Source organism: Amblyomma americanum, chromosome 8 (genome assembly GCF_052857255.1).
Source record: "Amblyomma americanum isolate KBUSLIRL-KWMA chromosome 8, ASM5285725v1, whole genome shotgun sequence".
Taxonomy (NCBI): Eukaryota; Metazoa; Arthropoda; class Arachnida; order Ixodida; family Ixodidae; genus Amblyomma; species Amblyomma americanum.
This window is the reverse complement of record NC_135504.1, coordinates 76,347,764-76,374,120: the sequence shown is the minus strand read 5'-3', so window position 1 is coordinate 76,374,120 and position 26,357 is coordinate 76,347,764. Positions and strand designations below refer to the sequence as shown.

General features: G+C 47.2%; 1 protein-coding gene across 1 annotated transcript in view; it reads right to left on the bottom strand.

Annotated features, from left to right (window-relative positions):
* Window positions 1-12,038: 12,038 nt before the first annotated feature.
* The window catches only part of LOC144101942 (uncharacterized), a 42,702-nt gene continuing 28,383 nt past the window's right edge, over window positions 12,039-26,357 (bottom strand). The window contains exon 6 of the mRNA XM_077635186.1: window positions 12,039-12,540. Coding sequence (XP_077491312.1) covers window positions 12,476-12,540 — 65 coding nt within the window. The 3' untranslated portion in view covers window positions 12,039-12,475. The remainder of the gene's footprint in view (window positions 12,541-26,357) is intronic.

Here is a 26,357-nt window from a genome sequence, read left to right as displayed (position 1 = left end):
GGCTATTTGGGCAGCCGAAAACAACATCTAAACAGTTTGGTGGCCTGGTTAAGAGAATCGCTATGAGGCACGGGGGCATGAAGGAGCCCGACCTCTGTAGGCTCACACAAGCATTTCTCTTAAGCAAAATCACATTACTCATTTCCGTACTATCTTATTCAGCAAAAGGACATAGAGGAAATTGATAGCGTCATTCGTGGTGCTTACAGGGCGGCACTTGGTATACCCAGTTTTGCCACCAACAACAAGCTACTAGATATTGGGGCCCAAATACCCTCGATGAGCTAACTGAGGCACATAAAACCGCGCAAAGAGAATGCCTGTCGAGAACGGATGCAGGGCGATACATACTAAGCGAGCTTGGCCTTCGGCCTGTTGACATGGCAACTGAGCTCACAGACCTTCCTGAAGGCAGTCGCCTGAAGCTCAAGATCAAACCTTTAGCCAAAAACATGCTACCGGGACGACATGATGACAGACGAATTGCCCGGGCGGAGGCCATAGACAAGCAGTATGCGGATGACCTCTGTGCCGTGCATGTGGACGTGGCCAAGCAAGGCCCTGGCAGGTACACGGTGTGTGTGATTACGCCTAATTTCAAAATTATCAACGTAGCGACAATTCCTGCCCCTTCCATCAAAGACGCAGAGGAGGCAGCCATAGAACTGGCCATTAAGGATCACCGCACGAAGACGGTCATTAGTGACTCAAAATACGCGATCACCGGCTATCAAAGGGGCAGAGTGGGTGAACTCACTGCGTCCCTATTAAAAAATACACACCTCCATCCACCATCAACCTTGAATGGGTGCCGGCCCACTCCGGCTACTCAGGAAACGAGAAGACGGACGAATATGCCGAGGGCTAACCAACCGGGCCGTCTGCACGAATGAGCCGCCGGCAGAGCCACCCACCACATACATGCAACGAGGTTACAAACATATATGGAGAAAACAGACGCCTTTACCCACACCCACACCCAGAGCTTACCAGGGCACAAGCCACGGCTTTTCGAAGAGCTCAGACAATAAGTCTTATGAGCCCATATAGATTGGCCTTAATCACAAAAGGCGAAGTTAATCCTATTTGCCAAATTTGTGACAAAAACCTTAACGCAGATGATGATCATATTCTCTGGGGATGCGAGGGAAATCCACCCCCCTGAAAGCTCCTGCCATATCCCTCAGCTGGTAGCTGGGAAAAGATCATACGCAGTCAAGACAAACGAGTACAAGCCAACATTGCAGATTGGATCCTCAAGGTCGACCGTCGCCCCTTCATGGAGGCCACCTGGGGTGCAAGTTTATTCCTCCTCTTTTCAGCTCGCCCACAATTCGCTCCAACAACGATGTCAGCTATAGCTGTAGCTGCAACACCACTGGCTGTGACACCATCTCGACTTTGACCTTTGACCTTGATTGTCGGTCAAGCGGCAAAAGCGTTTGTCGGCATCGCATGCGCAGGTCATGAAAGTGGGTTCTGCATAAAACGCTGGTGCACTTTGATGCGTACAGCCTAAGGCTCGATGTGTTGGATGCGATGTCTGCCGTGGAGACTGCCAGTCGCTCGACCACAAACGTAGCCAGGGAGATGCAGCTTTTTGCTTTCGACCAGGTTTAATCAGAGCTAAACCAACAGCAATTTTTTAGACCCACCGTTCTGCTCTGCCTGCCTTACTCATTGATCATGCTTTGTAGTTCACCTCATGAGTGACTTAGCGAAGCAATGTCATCAGTGAATCGCAGATTACTTGGGTATTCTCCTTTAACTATTATCCCCAACTGTTCCCAATCCGGGCCTCTGAAAACCTCCTGTAAACAGGCAGTGAATACTATTCCTAACACCTTTTCTTAAGATTTTTATTGCTGACTTTATAGAGGACTATAGTGGCTGTGAACCGCTGTAGATATCGTCCAGTATTTTTACATAGCTCTTCTACACTCTGATTCCGCAATGCCTACTTGACTGCATAGGTTTCGACTGAGGCAAGCGCTTTCTCGTTATCTATGAAGGCTGCATTATATAGGGATTGGTTATAATCTGAGCATTTCTTGCATCACCTGATTGATAGCGTGAACATGGTCTATTGTCGAGGCACCTTTACGAAGCCTGCTTGATCATTTGGTTCATTGTAGTCTAAGGTTGTCCCAACTTAGTGCAACTGCATTAGTGAACACCTTATAGGCAACGGACAGTAAGCTGACTGGTTTGTAATTTTTGAAGACCTTGACGTCTCCTTTCTTACGGATTCTTAATTGTAAATTTAGTGTTTTTTCACAGTCCATGCATGTGTCACTGCTTGAGTTATTGCTAACTAGAGTGTTTAGCATCAGAGGTTCCTCCAATGTCCATGGTTGGTTACACAGCATCCTCTTTGCATTTTGATGAAAGTGAAATGCTATAGAGGACCATCTATACTGTGTAATGCCAGTGCAATGCCAGTGCATGTTGAAGAACCCCCAAGTGGTTGAAATCATTCGGAGCCCTCCAGTACAGCATCCCTTATAGCCTGCATCACTTTAGGACATTAAACAGCTTAAACCAAACCAACAACATCCTCTAGTAGTATGAAAGTTCACTACACAAGGTGGCCAGTCTAACGACCTAAATAATTACCTACCAATATCGGTGCTGCCACTTTTCTTGAAAATAACAGAACGCGTACTGTACACAAGGTTTATCAGCTTTTTTTCAGCCAGACACACAATTGCTGAACAACAATATGGCTTTAAAAAAGGGAAATGCACTGAGACATCCCTTCTACACGTGAAAAATATTATTCCCTAAAACACTGAAGACCATCTTTTTACACTAGGTATATTTCTTGCCTTCAGGAAAGCTTTTGACTGCATAAAACACAACATACTGTTGCAATAACTAGCATTATCTGGTATCAGGGGTCCAGCAAATAATCTCATTCGTAGTTATCTTGAGTCTTGCTCTCAGGGTACGTCTTTAAATGGGTTTCATTCTTGCAAAAATTCTATCAAGTACGTTGTTCCACAGGGCTGAATTCTAGGCCCGTTACTATTTCTCATTTACATAAATGGCATTGTAAACATTCCTAAGACAGGCAAAATTATATTATACGCAGATGATTCAAATGTCTTTTTTTCTGGTAACAGCCTACAAGAACTAGAAGCTGCTGCTAATGCCTGGTTGCACGAACTAAATCTGTGGGTCTCTCTAAACCAGCTAGAACTTAATGCCAAGAAAACTAAGTTAATGCTTTTTCACACAAAGAATAACGCAATAGATTACAGCATAAATCTTTTATGGTGGCTTTCCTTTGCAGATCGTAGGCAATCACTCCCTCCTTGGCATTACCTTTCAGTCTAGTTTGAGCTGATCACGTCATATACAAAACATAGGTGTAAAGATAGCAAAATTCATTGGTCTGCTGCACCGAGTACAACTTTTTTTTCACCCTTACCGCTAAAAAAACCAAAAATACTTTTCAATGGCTCACTCTCACCTGAGCTATTGTGCATTAGTATGGGGAACCAGTAACTGCACTGATGCAGACAGGCTTTCTAAATTGCATAAGAGGGCAGTTCGCACACTTCAGTCTCCTCGGGAATGCATGACTACCACAGAATTCATGCATACACATAAAATTCCAACATACAGCAATGTTTATAGTCTTAAAATGGCTATGTACATATTCCAGAAAGTTAGAACCGAATACAACACATTTATGGCCTAGTACTACAGCAGAAATACAGGTCATTACTTTCGCACAACTTATATTATTACTGACATTCCACGGACTAATTACGGTAAGCAAAAGACTGCCCATCAGATCGTGCTCCTATGCAACGAATATCCAAGCTTAATTGAAATAGCAAAAAGTGCTTTTACAGCTCAAAGCTTCAAATTTAAAATGCAGGTTTTCTTTCGCTCATTGCATGCTTACATTACACCTGATTAATTTGGCATATATGTCATTTTTTTACATAATCATGTATTGTATCTTTCAATGACTTGTGCAAATAGGTTCCTTGCATACTCTGCTGTTTGAAGAAGCCAAATGTTCTTTGTAATCTTGTTGTATTCCATCTTGTATCTGCCTGCAAACATTAGGCTGTTATATGTACTTTTGTTTAACGAACCCTCTTTTTCGAAGCCTTCATGACTCCAATTCTGTCTTGCATTCTTAACATGATCATATTCCCATCTTATTGAGACGAAACTCAAAAATCATTTTGTCTTCCATTTATGTCATGATATGAGTGTTTCTGAATGCTTCTTAGGGTTGTTCATTCTACTCTATGCATTTAATATAGCGTTTGTAATAGTACATCACTGCTGCTGTGCCCTGTGGGGTCAGGACCTAGTCAGGAAACCTTCTCTCTCCTTTAGTCCTGCCTCACAGGCAATACCGATGTATTGCCAAGTAAACAATAAAGAAAAAAAAGCCACCATCAACTTAATCAGCATAACTATGCCCACTGCAGGACAAAGGCCTCTCCCACATCTCTCCAACTAACCCTGTCCTGTGCAAGCCACGGTCACCTTATACCCACAGGCCTCTTAACTTAATCTCATCCGCCCACCTAACTTTCTGCCGGCCCCTGCTGTGCTTGCCTTCTCATGGAATGCAGTACGGTACCCTTAATGACCATCGGTTATCTTGACTTTGCATTAAATGCACTGCCAATGCCTGTTTCTTTTTTGACTAGCATGTCATTAAAAGGCAACTGCATAGCTTGATGACCTTAAAGGAGTCGAATCTGTCAAACATAGAGGTAAAGCATGCGAATCCTTTTCGGGCTAGCATTTTAAATGGCGATGTAAGCCCATTTAAACTCTGATGGCGTTTGTGCTTCTCTGTAGCGCAAAGCGCCGAGTGGGGGCACATGACGACATCATCTACAGTGTCAGTACACTGCCAACACACTTGCTTTGAAAAAAAAAAAAAAATCCAAAGGCAAAGCCCTAAGAACATTGTTCAGTGGCATCCGATGATGCATGGCAGGGTTTGAGCGGAGACAAGAAACTTGAAATCTCTCCATCCATGACATCAACACCATGCTTCTCCACCTGCTTCAGACTCCGTGATCAGAAGCATGAGCTTCAGTCTGTGATTATGTGACTATCTTAAAAGCGAGGGCAAAAAAAAAACTGCATGCTTTACCTATAGCCTATACAGATCTGAATCCTTTAATACTGCGAAATTCTCAGTAAGTGGGACAGTTGCCCTTTAACGCACATTTGTTCTCTGGTCCTCTCAACACTCTTAACCTTACACTGATCCTTTTGCCTTGCATAGCTCGTTGAGTCGTCAGTTTCAAAAGCTCAACCCTTTTCGATAGCCTCTCTGCCCCAAAGGCGAATGCTGCCAAGATACAGCTGTTAGATCTTTCGTCTTGAGGAATACATGGTAAAGTGCCGTTCATACGAGAGCACTTGTTAAATGCGCTTTGCCCTATTCTTGTTCGTTATTCCATTCTCATGGTCTGGTGCCACCGCCTGCTCTAAGTAGCTGTGCAAGCTTACCGTTTCCAATGCTTCGCTGCCTATCGTAAACTGCTGTTCTTGTACAAGACTGTTGAACATTTCAGTTTTGTGCATATTAATCTTTAGATCAACTGTTTGCTACCCCTTTAACTCTTTCGCTACCACGGGAAAAAGGGCAGTTTTCACTAAGTGGAAGGAAATATTTTTTGGCGGCTAGACAGTAATGCGTCATTTATATTGTTTGGTATCAAAATGTAGCTAAAAGAATTTGCTGTTCAGGATTGTAAACCTTGCCTATATATTTATTACACAAGTTAATGAAAAAAAGTTTATATTGTCAAAATTTATACAGTAATGGTATCGTTCTGCTTGAAAAAAGGAGCACAACTTTAAAAATATCAAGAGTGAAAAAAATTCAAGATATACATTCTGTAGGTAATTATATCATAAAGCGATAACACAATTTGCAGAGGGTATTGCCGAAAACTGTTCTTCCCGCAAAAAAAAAAGTTAGCATGGGTGTGTGGCGTGCCATTCTCCAAAGCAGTCCCTTGTCGGGATGAAACACAGATACACACTGCATGGCTCACAAAAAACTGCCGTCTTTCTTTCGACTTTGCTCTTCCCGTAGCAGAGCTTGCAGTTGTGACGCTTTTCTTGCACCTGGGGCTTGTGCTCGGGCTTCTTTGGAGGAGGTGGAGGGTGGACAGCTCTGTCGTCCATCCCAAAAATCTGGTTGACCAGCTCAATTCGGAATGCGAGCTGGTCAAAACCAGCCTGTCTGGTGAGCTCCTCTATCTCGCGGTGATGTTCCCTGTGTCCTTGGAAGATGACAAAGCTGTTTACGACAGCAATGTCAATGCAGTGGAAAAACAGTGTCTTCCACCACCTGACACATTTCATCAATACATTGTAAGAAGCTATCAGTTGATCTGACTTGTCAACACCAAGCATGCCCTTATTATAGTCGTCTATCAAGAGCGGCTTCATGACGGGTATCTTTGTCCATTGGTCTCCTCTCTTCACTTTTCGCACTGCTGTGACGTGATTGTTGGCAGTGTGTGCTGTGCTCATCATGTTCACAATGCGCTTGTCTTTCCACTGCAAATACAGCACATCACGGCAGCGCAGCCAGCGAATGTCCCCTCGATTTGATCTTTTCTCCCAAGCGGTATCTTTCAACTGGGAGGGAAACCCGCGACGATCTTTGCGCGTTGTTCCACAAGAGAGAGTTTTCCTCTCAAGAAGATGTTCAAAGAGGGAGGTAGACGTGTAAAAGTTATCAAGGTAGATAATGTAGCCTTGATCCAAATATTCATCACACAGGCGGGTTACTACATCATAAGCCAGTCCCTTTGAGCTAGGTGTTTCTCTCTTCCCGGTGTAAACGCTGAATTGTACAGTGTAGCCTGTGCTAGAGTCAGCAAGGACCCACAGCTTGTACCCCCATTTGACTCCCTTGTCACGCATATACTGCCGAATGCCCGATCGTCCTTTTGATTTCACCATCCGTTCATCCACGCACAAATTTCTGTATGGCTGAAAATGCTGACGTGACACGTCATTCATGTGCTGCAGTAGATGTGAGATCCTGTGAAGCTTGCCATCGCGGACGGGGTCAGTCTTCTCCGGGTCCATGACACTGATAAACGCAAGGAACGCGAAAAATCGGCTCCTGGGCATAATCTTTGGAGGAATGAGGCCCGAAAATAACGCTGAGGTGTTCCAGTATAGATGGAGGCGAGGCAGTTCCACAATTCTCATGTAGATCAGAATTCCTATGCACTGCATCACTTCATCGGGACTGAAATTTTTCCATGAGCCGTCCTTTTCTGCGTACGTCTGCCTCTCTAAAATATGCATCCACGCATATTTGTTCGTGTTTTCGCAGATCATGTTGATTAGCTCTGCGGTGAAAAAGAGTTTGAAGACATCGACGGCCCGCACGAAGTGCCGTGCGCTACTCCGGACCGTGCCGCCAACTTCGACTCCCGGGATTCGTCTAGGCAAAAACTGCACGCGTTTCACAGCTGCAGGCAAGGAATCACGTCCATATGACGTTGAGACTCTGAAAATAAATAATATAGCCGTGAGTACATGCTGCGCCGCTCATAACTATTTATTAGTAATCGAAATGTGCGCGGCACATAGAGCCGACACTCACCCGCTGGATGTTCCGGCTTGACGCATCCTCGTCATCTGCGCTGAAATCTGACGTGTCCACGTCTTCTTCCGGCTCACTACTGCTGATTGCATCAGCAAAATCGGCTCCTGAAGCGCTCGATCGCCTAGAAACACAACGTCTTCTAGGAGCGGCCGCACGTGATGACGACGCCATGATCGAAGCGCTCCCCGTCAACCCAAAACTTTCCGCGGCTCAGGGAGAAGAGCCCAAAAGCAAAACATCGACAAAACAAGGCGGAAAACGTTGTTTGTTTCTCCCTTTCTAACCTAGATGGCGCTAGGCGTCCGTAAACCGCGCGAGCGCGCGAGAATTTGAACTCAAAATGCGTCGATCAAATTGATCGATTTGTATAGGCGCGGTAGCGAAAGAGTTAAGTCCTCATTCACAGTTTGCAATTTGTCCACAGAGCGAAATGAATAGACATTTAACGTCCTGAAGCAACACATGGGCTATGACAGATGTTATAGTTGAGGGCTCCAGATTAATTTGACCATCTGGGGTTCTTTACCATGCCCCGACATGTCACTGCATACGGGCACCTTGTGCGCTACTTAGCAAGGCAATGTCATCAGTGAATCACAGATTACTAGGGTGATGGAACTTATAAAGCGGCAGATTCCCCTCAAAGGAGGCCCTCCAACCAATGACGTAGACAGATTTCCATGACTCCGCGGTTAATCCGAGTAAGACCATTTCTTCTTGATTTCAGGTAGAATGTCATTAACCCGCAACTATTCCTTGACTCACTCCCACCTCATAACGTTACATCAATCATTTTCCTTTCCATAACTTCCTGCATTGTCCTCAATTTCAACACAGGTCAGTGTAAACACATCACCACATAATCGCCACAGATTTACAGGCAGCATACAGACAATTCCTACATGGAATCCTCAGCTGCCAATATACTCTCCAACCTCCCACACCCACCATCGCATCCCACCTGGGCATGAGGGAATCCTCAGAAACGAGTGCTTCACGAGTCTGTGAAAAATTGGGCTTCCGCGTGCTGGTGGATGACGTGGCCCCAACTTTTCCACATTACTCCTCCTAGATGGTGGTGATGAAAATCGTTTTATTCAGTAGAGCTTTGAGCCCCTGTAACTGAAAGGGTGCCTTAGTCCAGGGCTCCTAGAACCTCAGCTGTTTGCTGTGCCCAGTAAGCCAGCTCTCTTCTTTCCTTAGCCAGCTCCCACACATTCCCCACATAGGGTGCATGTGTGTGGGTATAATGTCGACTGCATGTGGTGCATGTATGTGTTAGTCTAGCCTCTCAGCTATTGCACAATCGCACGTTACTACACAACATCAAGTACAACCTATACCCCACTTCACCTCTCCCAAGACCACACAGGGAGCACATGCTAGAGGCAACTCCTTCCCACCATCCCCCCATTTGCCACCTCACACACCCTGCCCTTTTCCCACCCAACTACACCCAATCATTTCTCCTGAGAGACCGCCAAAGCCTGCTGAACAGCTCCATCCAATTGGGCCCGCTGTACATGAAGGCACGGCCGGAAGACTCCTGGACTGAGGAGCTCGACAGTGTGAAGACTGATCACGCCGATATGACAAATGTTTTTCCTCCACGTCCTTGGCAGGTTCAAATCGTGTACTAAACATGGGTAGTAAAAGTAATGAAAGTGAAATGGGGTTAAATTCTGCCAGCCACTTTATCGAAGCACATTGGGTGGATAAACCAACGGGGGCTGTTGAACACTATGCCTCGAGCAGCCCCTGCCAGGTCGAGGCTGCAGACCGTGATGGCTTCTGGAGCCGATTTGTAGCAGCATGCAGCAGGTATAACTGAGGTGGTGAAGACCGACTGCCCAGGCCAGTGAGCCTGACTGTGCAGTCAGGCAGAAAGCCCTGAATGCTGATGAAGAGGCAGACACCTGGTTGGGTTTTCTGGAGGTTGGCAAGGATAGTGCTCTTGTGGGAGACAAACCATCAGAGACCCCTCTGTTGTCGACTGCCATGATGGCCCACAGTTCAACCGTGCAGACTAGTGCATCGACATTTCCATAGATGCATGCAGCAACATCACACGTGCTTGTGGAAGCCAACAAGGGTGGGTAGCAGATGGTGACCATGTTCTAGGCATTGCTCTCGACCAGTGAGCAGCAGCCCTTCATGAACTTCCCCACACAGGAAGCGAGCACATAGGTAAGCGGTTTCTGTGTCAAGTCTGCCAAGTTTAATGAGGTTTACGTTAAGGGAATATGTTTACCTAGAGCAGGTAGTAACCGCAGATCCGAATTACAGTGATATAACTAGAAGGATAAGAATGGGGTAGAGAGCATATGGCAGGTTCTCTCGGATCATGAAAGGCGGTTTACCAATACCTCCCAAGAGAAAAGTGTACAACAGCTGTATCTTACCGGTGCTCACCTATGGGGCAGACACGCGGAGGCTAACGAAAAGGGTTCAGCTTAAGTTAAAGGCAACAAAGCGGGCCATGGAAAGAAAAGTTATAGGGGTAGCATTAAGAGACCGGAAGAGGGCAGAGTGGGTGAGGGAACAAATGCCGGTTAATGACATCCTAGTCGAAATCAAGAAGAATAAATGGGCTTGGGCAGGGCATGTAATGCAAAGGCAAGATAACCACTGGTCCTTAAAAACCCCAAAACACATTTCCAGTGCATTGTTTTGCCTGTTGGATGCATAGAATGAGTTATAGTGATGCTATTAGCATCGGTCGTACCGCATATACTGTGGTTTTTAATATTTTAATTAGCTCACGAAAACTTGTATTTAACATTTTTTCAATTTTGCTAAACCTGTTCTTTTTGCATATATTATGTACTCGCCCCTCCTGCTTGGGCCTACTGTAGGCCTGCAGTATGTTCTAAATAAATAATATATAATTCCTGGTGCTGACGGTGTCACCATACAGTGGCGGTTGTTAGCAGCGGATATGACAACACTTAGTGGGAACTTGATGATTGGACAAAGAGTAAATATACTGCAAATTGCGTTAATATCCAGAGATACGTTTTGTCAAGTTTTTGTGTTTTATATTACATTAACAAAACCAACTTGTTTGCCCTAGATAAAAGCACTGTAAATCAAGTAAAACAAAAACGCCACCAGAGGCACTGGCTACTTTTTGCAATGAAGGACTTTACACCTCTCTCTAAACATCCTACGACCTAGCACTAAACACTTATGGCTACTATGTATCTGAGAGCGGCTTTGCGGAATCGATCCGATCGAGCCATTGCACACTATAAGTGTCTGTTTAGGTCCCAAGTAAGGATGCGTTCATTTCACATTTAGCAGGCAGTGTGCATCGTCAGCTTGTGCTTGTGGAGGATCACCGGGCGGTGGCGCCAGATGGAACCACGTTTCCGTCAACAGCGCGCGCTCCTTGCTCGCCGTGGCCAACCAGCGCGCTAAGAGCGACGGCCGATCGTTGGCGGTAAGCAGTAGCGGTACGCCCTATGCTAAATGTGTCTGATATCTTGCCCAGGCTGTCACACCGTCGCAGTATCTCACGCTTGAGTTCGGATCCATAAGTAAGGGAACGTCACTGATCAGTGTTCCCTTCTGCACCATCAACGTGACGGTGAAGCATCGCTGGGAGTTTACATGGTTGTTGTAACCATGCAAACGGCGCTGCCAGCCTTGGCATGAACGAGTTACAGAGAACAGGCAAGCATGGAGTGCAATCCGCCAAGTGCTCGGATAGGCTGTTTTGATTGGTCGCCTTGCGGGTTGTCGTTGGGAGAGTGAAATGGGAATGAGAAGCTGCGCGACGAAAATCGAGTTGAGGGCAGCATTTTGTTTGCTTGTATTTTGAAATTTCTTCTTTGAATAAATCCCGTTCCTATGCATCGATTCTCGTAATTCTTTTTGAGTCAGCATCTGTGTGACATAAAGAACCCATTTGAAGCATAACCGGCACCCGTTCAAGCGGTGTTTCACAGCCCCTATAAGGGTAATGGACTGGATTCCAAGAGAAGGGAAGTGTGCCAGGGGGCAGCAGAAGGTTAGGTGGGTGGAAGATATTAAGAACTTTGTGAGGATAAGGTGTCCATAGCTGGCACGGGACAGGGTTAATTAGAAGGGAGAGACCACTGTTCTGCAATGAGCAAAGTCAGGCTGAAGACGATGATTAGTTAGTCTCACTGAAAGACTGTTGCTTGACAATGGGCTGCACAGCTTCTATCCCAGTGTCGAAAGCACCATACACTTAGGCCAGAAGTGGTGTCGCTGATGATTGAGATAGAGATGGGTGCAGTGTGCAGAGGAGTTGCTGCAAATGCGGCCTGAACCGAGGTAGCTGGTGCAATGTGTATATTACAGCACCTTGAAAATCTGCCCAAGCAAGCATGAAGAGACGTGAAAGCGTTGACGGGAAAGTGCAGATGAAGAGGAATCTTCACCCTTTGGGGGAAACAGTCGAATCAGCCGTTTATTGTCAGCAGGCTTACAAAACTCACTTGGTCACTGCAGCTTATTTTTTCCCCAGTCTGTGCCTAGAATGCAAGGCTATCAAAGGTCACTGCCCCTTGTGTACCAATCAAATCCTGGCTCACACATGTACAACCAAACATGAGTGTGCCATACTAAGTTATATCACGCGTACTGTTCAGCAGTGCGCACTCTCCGATAACCAAACTTTATGCAGTTTCTTCCCTCGGACTGCTTTTAAAACAAACTTCACAACAGAAACAGGGCACCTCCAAGAATAGAAACAAGAAACAGCACATCAGGACAGGATGAGAAGAAAAAAATGGCATTAAGAAGCGAGTGTCCTGCAAAAACGAAAACACAATGTAAAAAAAAAAGGCAGAGTCTTGAGAGTAACAGCCATGGTCATGGTCACGTCTTCTTCCCTAGTGCTTTGTTGATGCTTTCTGCCTTGGCTTTCCGCTCTGCTTCTTTTGCTGCAAGAGAAAAAACAAAACCACACTATCAGCTTCATGTTGTGCGAGAACAAGGTGAAACGCTCAGAGTCTAACAGCATCCATGAAATCTCCAGTGCAAACTTTGACAAATTAAATCTTCCCTCAGAGAAAATCTGCGCAAATCAAACATTTTCCAATGCACTAAAACAATAAGCCTGTATAGCACCGCTTCTTATGACTCCAAGATTCAAGCAGTGGCACTACTGCCAAACTGTGACTTGGAGCAATTTTTGGAGCACCGAAAGAAAGCATCTTGGAGCACTTTGGAGCTGCCATATCGGCATTTTGAAGCAGTTCAGAGCAGCAGTGCTGCATTTCTATACATGACTAGCCCAACAAGCAGCACATTTTGAAACATAATTACGCTGCTAAGAAATATAACTGCCTGAACTGTCCCAGCATGGGGCACATTAGAAAGGCAATTTTAAGTGCTTATGTAGATTTTACTTGGATCATGTAGATAGTCGCTACTGAGAGGCTAGTCAGATACTGCGCAGCGTTTGTTCCTTGCGTTAGAAAATGAAAAACAAAACTGAAACCAAAGAGTTGGTGTTATAGAAGCAGACTAGATGTCGCAGCTTGTCCAGGAGTGTCAACTTGAATTTTTGGCAGCAGGCTTAAATGTTGGTCATATAGGACCGACGGCCTATGGCATGGTAGTAGCTTTTTTTTAAAAAACATGAAATACAACGAAACCTTTCGGTCGACCTAGATTCTGTATTCACAAAGTACAAGGGAAACACATAAAAACGAAAAAAAAAAGTAGCACGCAGGTGGTGCCTCCGCAAAACGCCAACAGAAGACGGCATTGTAGCTGTTACTACCGCTAGCAAATTCCGGTAAAAGCACACAAGTGCAATGGCTGCCCTTTTGACCTCATTTTCCCTTCATGTGGTAGCGTGGACACATTCTGTGGCAGTGCAAGCTTTTCACTGACATGGCATCACGCAGATGGAATCATTATAGTGCCGCCTTCAAGCAAAAAGCTGTGCTTGGTGCAGAGCAGTCTTCAAACCTGCAGGCCGGTCGAGACTTCGGCGTGGATGAAAAGAACGTTCAGCTTGGAGGGGCCAGCGTGAATTTTTTGCTTGCACTGAAACAAGGAGGGTCTCCACAGGCCTAAGAAAAGCCGTCATTCCGAAGTGAAATCAGAACTGGCAGAGTTCGTGAAATCACGGAGGTCAGTGGCACATCCAGTGACCACAGAAGTGCTACAAGCCAAAGCGAGAGAGGTGACAAGAGAGCAAGGCATTCCACGGGGCCAGGGAAAAGTGTGAGCTAACTCCAACAGGTCGCACCAAGCGCGCTTCGCTACAAGTTGTAGCTAGCTGGATCACTGCAGCCCGAGATGACATCCCGGAAAGCTTGGTTGCACGTTCACTCCGAAACTGCAGCATTCCCAATGCACTTGATGGCACAGAAGATTGTGCACTGTATGTAGAGGAACGTGATAAGGAGGTCACCAAGGACAAGTGAGAGGGAGCTGGTTACTGGTAATAAATGTGTTGGCTTGCTGTACCTGTTGTCATTCTCAAATGTTTTTTCTCGGCCGGCTTACATTTGAGGAAAGTTTATTTTTTAGTTGGCCTTCAACTTTCAGGTGTCGTCTTAGAATCGCGGCCGGCCTAGATTCGAGTAAATATGGTAAGAGGACTGTTAACTGCAACTAGGGGTCTATATTCTGCCGCATAGGAGAGAAGGCATTTCAGCTCTGTAGCTCCTGCTCCATTGTTAAGAAAAGCTGTCGTGGCGGAGTACAGGCCTCGCACAAAAGTAATCAGCTGATGGCCACTGAGAGATGTGCTTGTGGTTTGCAAAATGATATATAGCATCACACAGCACTCCGCTGTGTCGACAAGTGGCTATGGATATCCAGCGAAGAAACTAAACGGTTTGCAGTGCTCGTCACATCTTTGATTACTACGACAGGTAATGTGCCATGCATGGGGCTTGTGTACGGAGTGTAGTGGAATGAGCAAAGCTCTGGTTGGTATGCATTGTTTTGCAGCGACTGCTTTCATTGTACCCAATTTTCAGCTATGAGAGCCTAAAAATTGCATACTTTAAGCCCCACAGGACATGGAAAAAGTGGACAACAGGCACAAAAACCATGGAGTCTCTCAAGGAGAAGTTTCACTTTTGTGCCTTCAGTGTGCAATGCCAAGCAGGCTCGTTGCGGGTCTTCAAGTGCAGCAAAACCAATGCGCAAGGGCTAAGCAAGCTACGGCTCACCAAGAAGGCGAGGAAGGGTTGGTAAGAACCATGCCGAGAGCACAAATTATCCCAGTTTCCAAATTAATCAGGTTTTACTGTACCTACGCTCCTCCCAATGACCGTATTTACTTGAATGTAACGCGAGTTTTTTCTCGGATTTTTTCCCTCAAAAGTCTACCCTCACGTTATAATCAATTAGTCGACGATTACCGCACTTCGATTGGCCTAAAGCAGTACCGTGGTACAGTGCTCTAACCGCGGTGCACCCATTTCAAAGCAGTCAGCTTGGTTTCGGTTTCCGCAGTTTTGCGATCTTATGCTGGCAACATGGGTACCACAGAAGCTAAATTTTGATCCACCCAAAGTCAATGCATTGTTCTCCATCATTTTTTTTTGTGTTCGTTGCGACCTCGGACTCAACGCATCGTAGCGTCGTGTTCTCGTGGCGTCGCTCGCGGTGTATTGATTCAGTGCACACGATGGCAACGCGTTGTGCAACGCTCATTTTAAGAGAAAAGCGATCCTGTTAGCTGAAGAGGTCGGGAATTCTGCGGCTGCTCGAAGACTTGACCTCAACGAGTCAACCATCCGCGGATGGCGGCTGCAGCAGGAGGGTTCCAACTGTAAGCTCGACCGCAAAGGATTTCGTGAGCCTCGCCACGGCCATCACGTCCAGCTGGAGAAAAAAGTGGCGGACTTTATTATTGAGCAGCGCAACTGTCTCATGGTGTCGAGCTGATCCTCCATTGGAAAGTTAGAGACGTTGCTCGGGAGATGGGAAGTTCAGAGCATTCTCTTTGCGGCGAACAACATCGATGCAGCAGAAGTTACCGGGAGGCTTCGATAGCAAAAAGGAGGACTCCATTTCTGAGAACTCGACCTCCGAAAGCGAGGAAGATGAGTAAACATGTTGGCCACGATACCTATAAAAGGTACTTTGTTTTGTGTCCTTAAGCCTCGCGTCACATTCGTGGTTTTATTTTTTCCCGCTGGGCAGCATGTAAAGTCACCCCTCGCGTTACATTCGCAGTTGCGTTATGTTCAGAGTAAATACGGGACCCTTTTTTTATGAAGCTGTACAGACCGTTGCTCATGGTGTGCCTTACATCTTTTGTCCTCCCCGTTCGCCAGACAGATGCTATTACGAATTGGACCTCTCGGTCACTAGAGGTGATAGTGGATAATGTGCCTCCACACTGCAAAATTGTTAACGGTTCAGTGGAAGCCCACGGGGCACTCGTGCACTCGTGGCTAACCAGTCGGTCGACATGGTAATGAGTTTCGAGGAAATTCGGGAGCTAGTACTCGCGGAGCTCAGATTAACTGCTGAAGAATACAAGCGCAGGTTCTACACTTGTAGGAAAGATGCCGAAAGCTGGGGTCAGTTTGTCACCCAGCTGGACGTAACACTTGGATACTACTTGCAAAGTAGGAAAGTGAGAACATTAGAGGACGTTCGAGCCTTAATGGTGGCAGACCGCGCTAAGCAGACTATGCCGGACGAAATGCGCGAGTACATTCTCCAACAGGAGACAGATAAGTGGTTGAAACCGAAGGAGCTTGCGCAACTTGCCGAACAATATGAAGACAGTAGGCGTGGGCGCCGCCAAAGGGCTGCAGAGGAGCCGAAAAAGTATGAGGCAAAGCCGCGTGAACCACGAAACCAAGGAAATCGATCCAAGAACGAGCACAGGGAACCGCCAAAATGCTATGGCTGCGATAAATTCGGTCACGTGCAGTGGAACTGCCCACAGAAGAGGCCCAATGTAGGGTCTGGTAATGAGCTAGGTCGTCACCAGCAGGACGCAAATATGACAGCGAGAGCCGCGGTCGAATCCGTAACGCGAGCTGAGGTGGCAACAAGAGGTTTGGCGCTGGTATCACGGCTGACATGAGTGGATCCCGTATGTGGGGAACAACCGCTCAAAGCGTGCATCGATTCAGGCGCAGACATCACCGTGTTGAGATGAAAAGTGGTGCCTGAGGAAGTCCAGAAGCAGGGAAGTGGGACGGTACGCTTACGAGGTGCGTTCGGGCACACCGTAACAGCCGAGCTCTTTTATGTTCCGCTGGGCTTACCCACGGAAGATAGCGGCGCAGGCCCGTAACTAGTCACTTTATGCGCGGCTACGGATGAGCTAACTGGAGAGGTCGATGCCCTACTGACCCCGGACGTTTTCGAGGCACTCAAAAGAGAGCAAAGAGAAGCCGCTGATCTCACGGTGAGGATAATACAAGCAGAAACCGAGATCGCACAACATGATCAGAACAGATCACGGGAGTTGGAATTTGAACCAAGCGAGAGCGCAGAAGAAAATGGGGCATCAGAAGGTATACAGCTCGCGCCACCGCGGACAGACGAGAGCATGGCGGACCCTACGTTCGCCAGTGAGCAAAGAGGAGATCCTTCCCTGGCAGACTCTTGGTCACAGGCGCAGGCCGGAACGCATAAAATGGTAATACAAGGAGGACTACTCTTTCACCAGGAAGTGTTGGATGGCAGACGGTGTCGACAGCTCGTACTCCCGCAGAGTCGTCGGAAAGAAGTGCTAACTCTTGCGCATGATATGCCTTGCGGAGGACACTTTTCTGAAAAGAAAACTAAACAGCGTATCCGCAGTGCGTTTTTCTGGCCTAGCCTAGCTGCCGACGTCAGACGGCATTGTCAAACCTGCCATACTTGTCAAACATTTTCGAGGAGAAAGACGACAGATAGGGTACCGATCACACCGCTTCCTCGGCCAAGGGAACCTTTCTAAGTGATTTATTTGGACTGCATTGGACCTATCGAGCCCGTATCATCGCGGGGACATCGATACGCTTTATGTGTTATCGATCTATGTTCCAGGTGGCCAGAGGTGATACCGCTGCGCTCACTAACAGCTAAGGCTACGTGTCAAGCGCTTCTCGACATTTTCGCGCGGTTCGGTGTCCCTCAGTTGATTTGCTGCGACCAGGGAACAAACTTCACCTCAGCACTGACTCAGGAACTCGTACAGCGCTTGGGGATAAACATGAGGTTTTCGACGCCGGAGCATCCACAAAGCAATGGCATCATTGAGCGCTGGAACGGCACGTTCAAGGCGATGCTCAGACACATAACAGGTGACCACGCACGCGGGTGGGACCGGTTTATTCCATGCATGCTGTGGGCATACCGAGAAGTTCCACACGAGATCACGGGAGCGTCCCCGTTTGAGGTTATGTATGGGCGCGTCCCTCAAGGCCCATTAAGCATCCTTCAAAGGACATGGACAGGGAACTGGACACCACCTACGGGCCTAAACAAGGCTACGTCAGAGTATCTGATCAAGCTGCGGCAGCAAATGGCTGAAGTAGCTGAGAGGGTAGATCACCAAATCAAGCAGCTGCAGAAAGCGTATGCGGAGAAATACAATCTGAGGGCACGGGCCAAAGGGTTCTGTCAGGGTGAGGAAGTCCTCGTGTTAGATACGAACCAGCAGAACACGATGCGACCTAAATGGGTGGGCCCAGCAACGATTAAAGAGCATAGACGACCCGATAGCTATGTTGTCAAGTTCAGAGATGGTTCTGAGCGGTGGGTGCACGCCAAAAGACTAAGAAAGTATTACGCCAGAGTGAACAACGTAGGCGTAATTTTTGAGTCTGACGGAGAGTTTGGGGATATAAAAGGTGTTCCGGAATTGCATAGTGGGAGTTACACCTTTGAATCCACACTACATGAGTCCACGCATCTGACCCAGGAACAAATTAGGGAGCTCGGTGAAGTGATAGGCCGATACGAAACAGTGTTCTCCGAACGGCCGGGGAAGTGCTTGTTTGGGGAACACAAGATAAACCTGGTACCAGGCGCCAAGCCAACAAGGGCTTACCCATACCGTGTACCGGTCGCACTTAGGCAAGAGGTAGACCGACAGATCGGAGAACTTCTTCAAGAGGGTCTAATCTAGCCTGTGGAGAGTAGCTATGCACACCCAATGGTCTGTGTTGCGAAGAAAGACGGAAGTGTGAGGCTGTGCATTGATTACCGACAACTGAACGCCATATCAGAAGTAGATAGTTTCCCAATGAGCAACATCACAGAGCTGATTTACGAGGTAGCCAAGGCGAAGTTCATTTCTGTCCTTGACATGACTCGGGGCTATTGGCAAATAGCGGTGGAACACAACTCACAACAATACACCGCGTTTGCGACGCCCAGAGGTCTATTTGCGTGGCGCGCGATGCCTTATGAACTGCGCAATTCGGCAGCCACCTTCCAAAGGATAATGAATGGCGTCCTACAAAAGCACATTGGCTACGTGTGTGCATACATCGATGACGTGGCCGTCTACTCCGAAAATTGGCAGGAACACTTAGACCATTTGGGTTATGTGCTGGCAACTATCAGGAGTGTTGGACTCGCAGTTAATCCTACAAAATGCAGGTTTGCGCAGCAAAGCGTCCGGTATTTGGGGCACGTGGTTGGGTCAGGCCATCATTCACCGGACCCGGAACGAGTTCAGGCAATGGGACGCCTTAAGCCACCGATTACCAAGAAGGAGCTGCGTAGCGCGCTTGGACTTTTTAACTATTACCGCGACTACGTTCCCTCGTATTCGGAGATAGTCCGCCCATTAACAGATCTCACCAACCGGCGGGTCCCGAATATAATCCCGTGGACAAAGGAAGCGGAACGGGCGTTTAACGCCGTCAAAGCCGCCTTGATCGAGTTGCCTATGCTCACGGCCCCTGACCTCAACAAAGAGTTCGTGTTGACAACAGACGCGTCGGAAAGAGCGGTCGGGGCATGTCTGGCACAAGAGGTTAACGGGCAAGAAAAACCAATTGCCTTTTTGAGCAAGAAACTGACGCCGCAGCAGGCTAAGTGGCCCGCCATAGAAAGAGAAGCTTATGCAGTCATATGGGCATTGGGGCGTCTGGATACATGGCTCTTCGGCGCGAGGATTAAGGTAAACACTGACCATAACCCCTTGACTTACTTAACAAGATCAGCTTCCTCGAGCGACCGGTTGACCCGTTGGAGCCTGGCTCTCCAGAAGTACAACCTTGAGTTCGCTCATATAAAAGGCTCTCTCAATAAATGCACCGACGCCCTATCCAGGTTGGACACCGACTCCGACTCTGCCCCACGCGTTCCACAGAGGTGCTAACTTTGAACCGCTGCAAATGCGAGTGAGGGCCAGCAGAGAAAAAAAAGAAGAGAGAGATAAAAGGTAAAAAGAAAAAAAAAAGGCGAGCAGAGAAGGGGCACGGCCTGTGCTAGGTAGATGGATCAGACATCACGGGCCAAGGAACGTACGGGACGGTGGCCCAACCTGAGTGTGTGTGTGTGAGTGCTTGTGGACTGACATCTCAAGTGCATTAATGATGGACTCCTTGTGTGATGAGTGTTTAGACTGTTATTTGCTCGCAAAGAGAAAAATATGTAAATCTGAGTGTAGATGCATGCAACAAGATATCCTTGTGAACCAACTCTTTTCGCTATTGCCATAAGTAGGATGTGAAGTGCCCCTCCTTGGTTTGTTTTTTTTTTGTGCTGGTACTTGTGCTTTCGCGCGTTTTGTATGTTGTTGAAGACCGGATTCTTTGTGCTATTGTGGGCTTCGGTATGTTGTTTGTACAGCAAGTGTCCCCCCAACATTCTTGGTGGGGAGGTGTTAAGTGGAAGCCCACCTGGGCCCGGTGCCCCCCCCCCCCCCCCCCCCTTCCCCCCTGATTGCATGATTGCCATGATCAATGATTACCAGGAGCAATCATGCCCAGGGAGGGGGGGAATCGAGGAATGTACATCGAGGCTTAGGGTGAGAGGCGGCACTAATTCTTTCTGTCCGACGCGTGGCAACCGGTGAAGCGTGGCAACCGGTGGATTGAATGGGCATGCAGCGAGCTGCGCATTCCACTGGGCTCAGGACAGCCCACGGGGCCGATGCCACCCCCCCCCCCCCCCACGCACCTGTTACCAGGAGCGATCATGCCCGGGGAGGGGGGGAATCGAGGAATGACGCCCGCGCTTAGGGTGAGAGGCGGCACTAATCCTTTCTGGGCTCGATGCAATTGCTTTGCTATTGGTCCAAATTGGGCGAGAGCTAGATTACTCAGGCTCCGCCCAATTATCGAAGGGGTTAAAACCCGCGGGAAACGACGACTTGGGACGAGCGCGCCGAGTCTCAAGCTCGGCCGTTTTCAACAGCCTTTTTTTAAACAGCCTTTCTTTAAACTGCCTTGTCATCACTACCTTGTATTTCAATCCCGTCTTTAATAAATAAGTTTTGCTTTGAGAAGTTGGAATTGCTGCCCCAACCGGCAACGTGTCGCCGGACGAAGACCTGAAGTGCTATTCGTACTGCTAACGCCGTTTCATCGGTAGGAGGGCAGGAAAGTTTTTTTATGAAGCTGTACAGACCGTTGCTCATGGTGTGCCTTACATCTTTTGTCCTCCCCGTTCGCCAGACAGATGCTATTACGAATTGGGCCTCTCGGACACTAGAGGTGATAGTGGATAATGTGCTTCCACACTGCAAAATTGTTAACTGTCGGGTGTATATCCCGAAGCGGCGCATGAGCTATGAGAGGCGCCGTAGTAGACTGCTCCATATTCATCCAATTTCCCAATCCAATTTTGTCACCCATAACGCATCTTTTGCTGCTGGGCAAGCATTAGTATATTGAGAAAGAGCCAGAGAAAATTTTCACCTAGATAAATGGGTGAATAAAACAGAACCAATGGGTCCACAGTTGTCCTCAGTGAGCCTTCAAGGGGGACTCTGCTTTAAGGGGGGACACGGCTCTTTGGCACCGAAAATCGGCCCAAAAATCAGTTTTTCAATCTTTTAATTTTCGTGTTCCTCGCACCATTCCGCATCTGTATGCAAATTTTCATCATTATACCCCACGTAATTAAGAAGTTATAGCGATTTAAAAATGCAGTACCACACCCATTGCCCTTTAAATTGTGGACAAACGACACCCAATTTCGATCGCCCGGCGCATCAAAACTACGCGCTCTACCGCGGCCATTTTGGTCTCGTTCGAAAGCGCGGGCTTAGACTTATTTTTTCTTTCGAGCAGCAACCCTGTACATGCCGCCTTCGCAAAAAAAAAAAAACGAAAGAAAAAATAAATAGCGGCGCGCGCTGCTATTGGCCGGTTTAGGCACGTGATCAAAATGGCATCGTCCGGTTGGTTCTGGCAAGCTAGCCATGGAAAGCGCACGCCCGGCGACGCCATTTTGTCTTTCTGCCGACCATGCTAGTGCAACATGAGAACCATGCCAGGAGGCGCGAAGAAGTACCGCTCTGTGCACAAGTTCGGGCGAAAGCGTGCAAAAGGAAAGAAACGTGTTAATGACGCGACATTGTTGCATAGTGTGAAACAAGCAAGTGCCAGTGGTACGTGACTGCGTGACGGTCACGTTGCAAGTGGCGACGCTTCTCCGTCTCCGCTGGATAACGGCGGTGTTCTCCGTGCCGACTGTAGTCGCGTACGAATTGACACCGCGCCTGTCACTAACAGTGACATAACTCAAGTGAGTGCCCGTGAGCAGTCTACACTTGATCGACTGGAATCGACGCCGGCGACGGCACGAAAGACCGCGCTGTTCGCCAATGCAAGTGGTGCGTCCGCAAGATCAGATGCAGACGGAACAGCCTCCTATGCAATAATTGACCTCAGCGTTGCAAACGTCCTCTTGGATGCCGTGTGGTGCAAAACGTGTCGCGGATGCGTGAGGTTGATTACCGGCGACCAGAGCTATGGCCTCGCCGTGAAACTGATCGTGCTATGTGACAACTGTGGTGAGATTGCGGCCGAGTGGAACTCGCGGAGGGTTGACGGTGAGAAAAAGTGCAATCCTTTCGAGCTCAATATTCTTGCTAGCCGAGCAATGCTGTCGACCTGTAACACCCAGACAGCAATGAACGATATCTTTTCAGCGATGGGATTGTCGCGGCGTGGCATGCACAACAAGACGTTTCAACGGCACTTGAAAAACACACTGCAACCTGCTGCTACTCAAGCAGTTGCGGCTGCTATGGCACAGGCCGCGCAGGCAGTGGCGGAGGTATCTGACGACTTGTGTTTTGGACACAGGGGGAACATTGCCGTGCGTTACGACGGCACATGGACGACGCGCGGGCACTTGTCACATATAGACATCGGTGCTGTAGTGGAACTCTTCACTGGTTATGTGCTGCTGTCAAACTTTTGTCTGGGCTGCGAAACTGGCCCAAAGCCAACACTGACGGCTATGAACTCTGGAGATGGCGCCACGAATGCCAAAAGAACATCAACTGTAAGGCTGGCCAAATGGAGGTAGAGGCAAGCAAAATTCTATTTGAGAGGTCTCTACAGAGCCACAACATGCGCTACACAACGATGTTATGCGATGGGGACAGTCGCACGTTTAATGCCCTTCAAGATGCTAAAATCTATGGCTACACTGAAGTAGTCAAGGAGGATTGCATAAACCATGTGCACAAGCGTATGGGAGCAGCTTTGTGCAACCTATTGCAGAGGCACAAGGGTGCAGGAAAACAAAGCCTCGGTGGCAGAGGAAGGCTCACAGCTGATCTAGTTGACAAGCTAGCTATATATTGTGGCCGAGCGCTAAGGTCAAATGTAGGTGATGTGGATGCCATGCAGCGAGCCGTGATGGCGACACATTACCACATCACGTCTACTGATGACTGCCCCAATCACACTTTGTGTCCCACTGGTGAGCAGTCTTGGTGCCGCCACAACGCTGCAAAAGCAAAAGAGGAGCCCAAACCGAAGCATAAGTACAGTCTGCCAAGCGATGTGGCTGAAGCTCTTTTGCCCGTGTACAGTCACTTATCAGAGAAGAGCCTGCTGCAGAGGTGCATTCGGGGGAAGACCCAGAATTCAAACGAGAGCTTCCACTCGATCATCTGGACCTTGATCCACAAAGAGCGGCATTCGTCACTGTTTGCTGTGGAAGCAGCCATAGCAGAATCTGTGCTGCGCTTCAATGCCAGCTGCAAGCATACAGCAACGCGAACGTGCCAGCAACTGTCTCCAGGAGAGCTGAAGAAAAGGACTTGCGCCATAACACACGTTCTGCGAAGAAGCGGGCGGCCTCGCTTGGCTTTGCTAAAGCGGAGAAAAAGAAGCACCGCGACAGCATGCACCCTGACTATGCTCCTGGTGCATTTTGAAAGCATGCGAAGGTCTTTGGGGTTTTCTTTCCTGATTAAATATGCTGTGAGGCTTGAGTGCTTCTCACAATCCCCCAATTTTGGTGGTGTTGCATTTTTGAAAGATTAATATCTCCGGTCCTGTTCTTGCTATTGTTATAATTTTTTTTTGCTAGAAAGGGAACCTTGTGAGTCACATGACACCAAGGTAAATGCAATGACGACAAGAAAAAATTTACTGAGAAGGTTATCTGTCTTGGGTACCCAAATGGACCTTTCCTTTCAAAAGTTTCCTATTGCATAACTTAGGCTGAAATTGGCATAAGCCATTAATTTTTGCTTTAGTTCACTTTCCACTAGTTTCTGATCATGTTGACGTATCAATCATTGACATAATTTGCATGTACATACTGTGAAATGTTTTTTCTCGTTTTCTCAAAACTGCAATTTTCAGGGTTCTGCAATTTTGGAAGAGCGATATCTCTTAAACTATTTGTGCTATAGCTTTCATTCTTGTTCTGTTAGAAAGAAAAACTCTTGGACAGTGCATTAAGACTAAAATATGTTCAGTTATTACACGGCAACATTTACAAAATTAATTATCAATCTTCGGTGCCAACTTGGACTTTTTGTCACAAAAGTTTGACTAGGTGTAACATTGGTTGAAATTCTTCTAGCACATTAATTCTTCTCTTGTTGCACTCTATGATCCTTCTAGATCACTCTGGCAGGTCTATTCTCATCATGCCATAGAGTGTTTAGTAACTAGCTCAACTCCAAACAAGCAACATGAATTAGGTGAAATTTTGAAAACTATTTAATCTACAAGAAAACTAATCAGATATTTGAAATCAGCATGCAAAAGTATACAAATGGTGCAAGTTTAAACCAGATCCACACATAAATAAGGAAAAAAGTTCTAAGAGGGTGTCCCCCCTTAAAAGACAACTTTCTTACTTTTTGATGGATTTTCATGAAACTCTTTGCACATGTTAGTAATACTTACAAACCTAAGGGCACGAAATTTAAGCATTATACCTGGAGAGCTTTTATCTACAGAATTTTCCATTTCTACATTTTGTGAAACGCCTGCAGACAAGACAAAGTGTGGTACAAGACTGCCTCAACATTCCCTGCATGCTACACGTGATGACATTCTTACGTCTTTTTTCCTATACACAATTTTTCGTTGCAAATATCTATTGCTTTACCCCATGCAGGCATTTTGGCAGCCTGCGTTTAGTGCGTGCAGAACGGCGATAGCACACCAGCAAATTGGGGCTTGCTAAATTTAGCGTTTCGGCATATGGCGAACGCAGTTTTTGGACGGTAGTTGAGTCAACCACAGCTGCCCATGTAAGGACTCCATCGGCGCTTTTCCGCCTAAGTGTTTGGCAGCTTCTGATATGTTTCATGACGCCAAATCTTGTTGTGGCTGTTGGTGCAGTTCCATTGCCAGTGTGGTGCGAGCTACCGAAAGTGCAAAAAACGAAACTATGCCATGGCAAGTGCAGCGCTGCACTAGATAAACTTGCACGGGTTGGCTCCGGGGCATGTTACTTCGGCTTAAAGATGGAATTTCTCGGTTCCAATAGACAAGGATGGTGTAGGATGGATTAAAGTGGCTGCCGTGACCATAGCGCAGCAGTTAGCCTGCTCCATGAGGCCTCCCTCCCCTCTTCGCTGTATCCCCCTTCCACCAACAGAGCCATCACAGGGCATCCATCTAGGACTGTCTGTGCATGCAAACAATCATGGAAGCATGCTCCCCTTACTAAAAGTAAAATAAAAAAAAAACAGAAAACGCAGGCAACGGTGCAATTTTATTTTTCTCACGCACTCTTCCAGGCTGGTACATGCTTTCCCCCCGCAGCCCTGTGAAAAACATAACAGCGGCGTTCTGCTGCACTCTAGTGTCATGCAAGAAGCAACCACTTCACCAGATCAGTGGACAGCCTCTTCCGGCACAGCAATGAAAACAGGCATTTATCCCTGTGCGCGCACACCGTGACAATTCAGCAGGCCTTCTTCCCACACAGAGCCGCAGGCTGCAAATACCTCACTGCGCCGATTGCAGTGATAACAGGCCACTCCCGTTTTAAAATGCAAATGCAAATTTTTTTTTTTTGTTCAGAAATGGCTTATTTGGATGCCATATGCTCCAAAGGACCTACCTACAAAGTTTCAACATCTAATTCGACTGCAACAACTAAAAAATTAATATACAGTTAAACCTGGATGTAACGAGCCTCCATGTCACGAATTCCTGAATTTAACAAAGTTTTTAAATTCCCCAACACTGCCCCCATTGAAGCCCATGTATTTTCGACCTCGATGTAACGAACGGGTTGCGGCGGTTAACCTTGATGTAACGAACTCGCAAAGCTGATCAGTCATTACTTTTTGCACTTTTAAGGAAAATTCGGCCCAAGAAATGCACCAGAT